The sequence below is a fragment of the Gekko japonicus genome, unplaced genomic scaffold (genome assembly GCF_001447785.1).
Source record: "Gekko japonicus isolate JY-2015 unplaced genomic scaffold, Gekko_japonicus_V1.1 scaffold123, whole genome shotgun sequence".
In the NCBI taxonomy this organism is placed as follows: domain Eukaryota; kingdom Metazoa; phylum Chordata; class Lepidosauria; order Squamata; family Gekkonidae; genus Gekko; species Gekko japonicus.
Genome location: NW_015169176.1, coordinates 1,495,730 through 1,500,153, shown reverse-complemented (window position 1 = coordinate 1,500,153; position 4,424 = coordinate 1,495,730). Strand labels below are relative to the sequence as shown.

The following is a 4,424-nucleotide window of genomic DNA, read 5'->3' as shown; positions in this document are numbered from 1 at the left end:
TTTCCACAGTTTCCTTTTACAGTACCTTCTGTGTTAAGCTTCTCATAACAGTGTTTATGAGACCCTGAAGCCTCTAGTGAAGTAAATGAGAATGTTAATTTCTACTAACAGAATCAGTCAGGCGAAGTCTTCTCTTATTAGAATCTATTCCAAATAATATGAATTGTCGCTATTCAGGAGTGCTAATTCTCAGACTAAAAATTTTCAAGTTAACATCCTTTGCGTGTTCATCAGGAATCTGGAACAGGCTCTGGTTTACTACTGTGTATAAAAGGTAAAGGTTCCCTTGCTCGAAAGCCAGTCGAGTCCGACTCTAGGGTTGCGGTGCTCATCTCCGTTTCAAAGCTGAAGGGCCAGCGCTGTCCGAAGACGTTTCCGTGGTCATGTGGCCGGCATGACTAAACACCAAGGCGCATGGAACGCTGTTACCTTCCCACCGAAGTGGTCCCTATTTATCTACTTGCAATTTCTTGCTTTCGAACTGCTAGGTTGGCAGGAGCTGGAACTAGAGACGGGAGCTCACTCCATCATGCGGCACCCGGGTCTCGAACTGCTGAACTACTGACCTTCTACAGCCTGCAGTTCAGCATCTTAACCACTTGAGCCACCGCATACACTACTGTGTATACACATGCATTTTCTATCAGAGGCAGTACTTAGGAAATTTTATTCCAAGATATAAGATGGAAGGGGCAGAAAAGAACCGTGAGAGATCCTGACTTGTTAAAATCAGATTGCGTTTGAGTCACAGTAAGCAATCATATTTCTGGAACTCTTCTCTAGCAAGTCCCGTCTGTTCCAATTCATACCCCAAGCATCCATTTAAAATGGTGTATGTTGACCCTTTCTCCAATTTACTTGGATGACCAGAAGTTTTCTGAGCTTATTTCTGTTTCATATGCCGGAAAGTATCTTTGCCCAGACATTACGAAAATGCCCTTTTCAATTAAACAAGGTACTACGTATCTACAACATTTGTGATGACTAATGTTATTTGCTAACTTAACAGAAAAACTTGATTGTAGAACCACTTCAGACATTTTTAAACACTTCTAATTCCATCTCTTGCATAAGTACACATCTGCTATTAACATGCATTCATGAGGTCAAAGAATGAGTTTGGAGCCCTTTTATAATAAAATGCAACAGAAAGTGGCATTCAAAAATAAAAGATTATCTATTTTCTTGGGAGCTGAAAAAATTGATCTTGGGAGATCTTAAGAACAGGAAGGATTCTAAATGGGTTGAAGATTGTTGCAATGCCCCCTAGTGTACTGTACAGCATAGTGAAATCAGTATTCTCAAATACTGGATCAGGAGGCTCAGAAAAACTGATAACTGTTCTGCAATTGTACTTACCAGTCCAGGATACTTTTGATAAAATGAATCTGGAATCAGTTATCTCACAATGGGTCCATATATTTTTATAACTTTTTATTTTATCACATACAATAGTGTAACAATAAAGTACATACACCACCACTACCACCACTCCTTAGTACTGTGATTTAATAGAGCTGCTGTTAAAGCCAGGGCCTGTTCTATGAAGTCACACCAGTACTGGTTGGGCTTGAGTTAAAACCTTCTGATGCTGCCAGTCTGCTGGGGCTGTTTTCCCCCAACCACTGGTACTGCAAGAGGGAGAGCAATGATTACTTCCCAGACTCTGATGCTCAGACACAGACTCCTGAAGTGAAACAGGGTATTAATGGCGCTTCTACTCTCTCTTGTGCAGAAGTGTTATTTTAAGGGGAAGCAATAGTTCCCTTAAAATGATATACTTTGTTTTTGCTAAGGAAAAGAGGCTATTGCTTATGCACATGAAGGGGGGGGGGATCAGGCTTCTGTTTACTGTGACTCAAATGTCAAGGAAAGCCAGTGTTGCTTGGGCTGGATTGCTCCCAGCTGCTGCTGTCCTGGGAGCAGCAGAATACCTTCAACTGCCCCCAAAGGTGGTCTTTTGTGGAAATTTATATGAACACATATCCAATTACAAAAAAGTAAACATAGATGCAGATCAAATATTTTTCAATTACTGACTTTAAATACATTTGGAAGATTCTGTGAAAGATTACACATAGATCAGTCTCCAATCACAGGCTTTATCCACCATCTGTCCCACGGCCAAATGCTAAATCAAGCTAGAAACCGACTCACATATATGTATTTTTTCCCCTTAACATCCATATCTTTCAACTCCTGGACATTAAAATTTCACCTGAAAACATTACTGACTGCAAAGCTAGTAATACAAATAAGAAAGAGATACATAGGAATAAAGCATACTTAAATCAACATACTTGTTCCCCAAATGTATTTGCATTGATTATCTCTTGATTTGCACTCTCCACTGTAGCAACGTCCCTAAATTAAAAACAACCCAGTAAATATAATTGTACATTTTGCTTTCTTTCTTTCATTATATTTATACCCCACCCTCCCTGCAAACGGGCTGAGGGCGGCTTACACAGGCACAAAGTGCGTACAATATATAAACAGTTAAAATTCCATATAAATAAACCAATTAAAATTCAAATCTATCGGAGCAGGCATTGAAATAAAAGCCAGACATTGAAATAAAAGAGCTGACCTTACAAAAGATAAACATTTTTTTCTACACAGGTGTGATCCTTAAAGGGAATGACATTCTTTTGCATTGTTTCCCACAAAGTAAGACATTCAAATGAGCTTTCCCTTAGGAAGAGAGCAAACTGAAATCTTATAGGCGATTATATGTGGGGCAGGCAACAGTTTGCATGGGTATACCATGCATTTTAAACTGCTATAAACTGATGCATTGCTAACCCCGCTTCAGCTGGTGCAGGCTACAACACTTAACATACTCAGTATCATCAGGCTGCAAATGGCCCAGACCGTATTATGAGGAACAATTTCTAGATTATGAGGAACAATTTGAAGGAACAGGTATGTGTGCAACTGTGTCCAGTGAATATTATCACTGGATAATACTACAACATGCGTTCAGTATTAAGCGAGGAATGTTTTACAGACTTTCATACCTGACTTGAATCGCAAGGAAATCCATCTTGCTTATGAAGATTTGGTGGGCACTGAAAGAAAAAGATAAGTTTATCTGCAGTGTTTTGAATTAGGGGTCAATAAGCATCTTGAATACACTTGGCATAGACAGACAAAAGAGGATAACACCAAGAAAGTAAGGCAGAAGAAATGCTAATGTTATCTCATAATACCTAATTGATTAATAGGTTAGACAAGAGGGCAAAATACAAGAACTTGTCAGGGAAGGAAATCTCATTCCTTCCCCCAAGTTCCTGTTGCCTTCTCCTTCCTCCTCCGGGTCACTGACCCCTCCCCCCACTCCAATCACTTCCACCCTTTTCCTTGCTCTCCATCCCAATCCTCCTCTACCCCACTTGCTGTCACTGTATTCTCTGCCAAGGTCCTAACACTAAATGTCCAAACAGACGTTCTGGATGCATGATCAGGGGTTATCCCCCGATGCCTATGTAGCTGCTAACTTAATATCCATGGACAAAGGGGAAAAGGCAATAGATAGGACGACAGCAATTTTTAATTCTCTAGAAGAGCAAAACTGTGTACAATATCACATGAACTGCACTTGCTAGTTTTTGTATATCAAGCAGGAAAGGAGATTTTAGGCATTACAGTACTGGAAAAAAAGGGCTTTAATCTTTCCCCCTCCTTATCTAGAGCCATCTTTTAAATTGTGGGTTGCAGCAGAAAAGGTCTGTACTATTGTACAAAATTGGGAACACATTAGAATAATGTAATTACCTGGCCAGAGTCTCCAGTGCAGATCTCTGGAATATCACACTCATTCACTGGGCCTCGACATTCCATGCCTCGTGGAAAAAACTAGAGGTCAAAGATTTATAGTTAGGAATCATAATGACTCACACAGAGTTCAAGCATTTGAGGCTGTTCTTTAAAACAAGTATCACTTAAAGAACTACGTTTCAGGACGAAAGGTTTTTTTTCAGTTTTAATGTCTGGGGGCTTTAAAGATCTGTCTGTCTCCTATTGGTAGGAGACCTGTTTTTCTCCATTCCTAGTCCAACTGCATATTAAAATGGGATGTAAAGTTTACATAAGACCATAAGAGAAGCCAATGTTGGATCAGGCCAATGGCCCATGTAGTCCAACACTCTGTCACACAGTGGCCAAAAATACCAGGTGCCATCAGGAGGTCCAGCAGTGGGGCCAGGACACTAGAAGCCCTCCCACTGTTGCCCCCCCAGCACCAAGAATACAGAACATCACTTGCCCCAGACTGAGAGTTCCTATATATACCTTGTGCCTAATAGCCACTGATGGACTTCTGCTCCATATGTTTATCTAATTCCCTCTTGAAGCCTTTCATGCTTGTAGCCGCCACCACCTCCTGTGGCAGTGAATTCCAAGTGTTAATCACTCTTTGAGTG

At 40.6% G+C, this 4,424-nt stretch overlaps 1 protein-coding gene across 1 annotated transcript in view; it reads right to left on the bottom strand.

Annotated features, from left to right (window-relative positions):
- ADAM23 (ADAM metallopeptidase domain 23) overlaps positions 1-4,424 on the bottom strand; it is a 95,300-nt gene that overhangs the window by 29,547 nt on the left and 61,329 nt on the right. Inside the window, exons 18-21 of the mRNA XM_015415998.1 lie at positions 3,778-3,858; positions 3,021-3,071; positions 2,301-2,364; positions 8-73 (exon numbers count right to left, since the gene is read on the bottom strand). Of these exons, the coding sequence (XP_015271484.1) occupies positions 8-73; positions 2,301-2,364; positions 3,021-3,071; positions 3,778-3,858 (262 nt within the window). The remainder of the gene's footprint in view (positions 1-7; positions 74-2,300; positions 2,365-3,020; positions 3,072-3,777; positions 3,859-4,424) is intronic.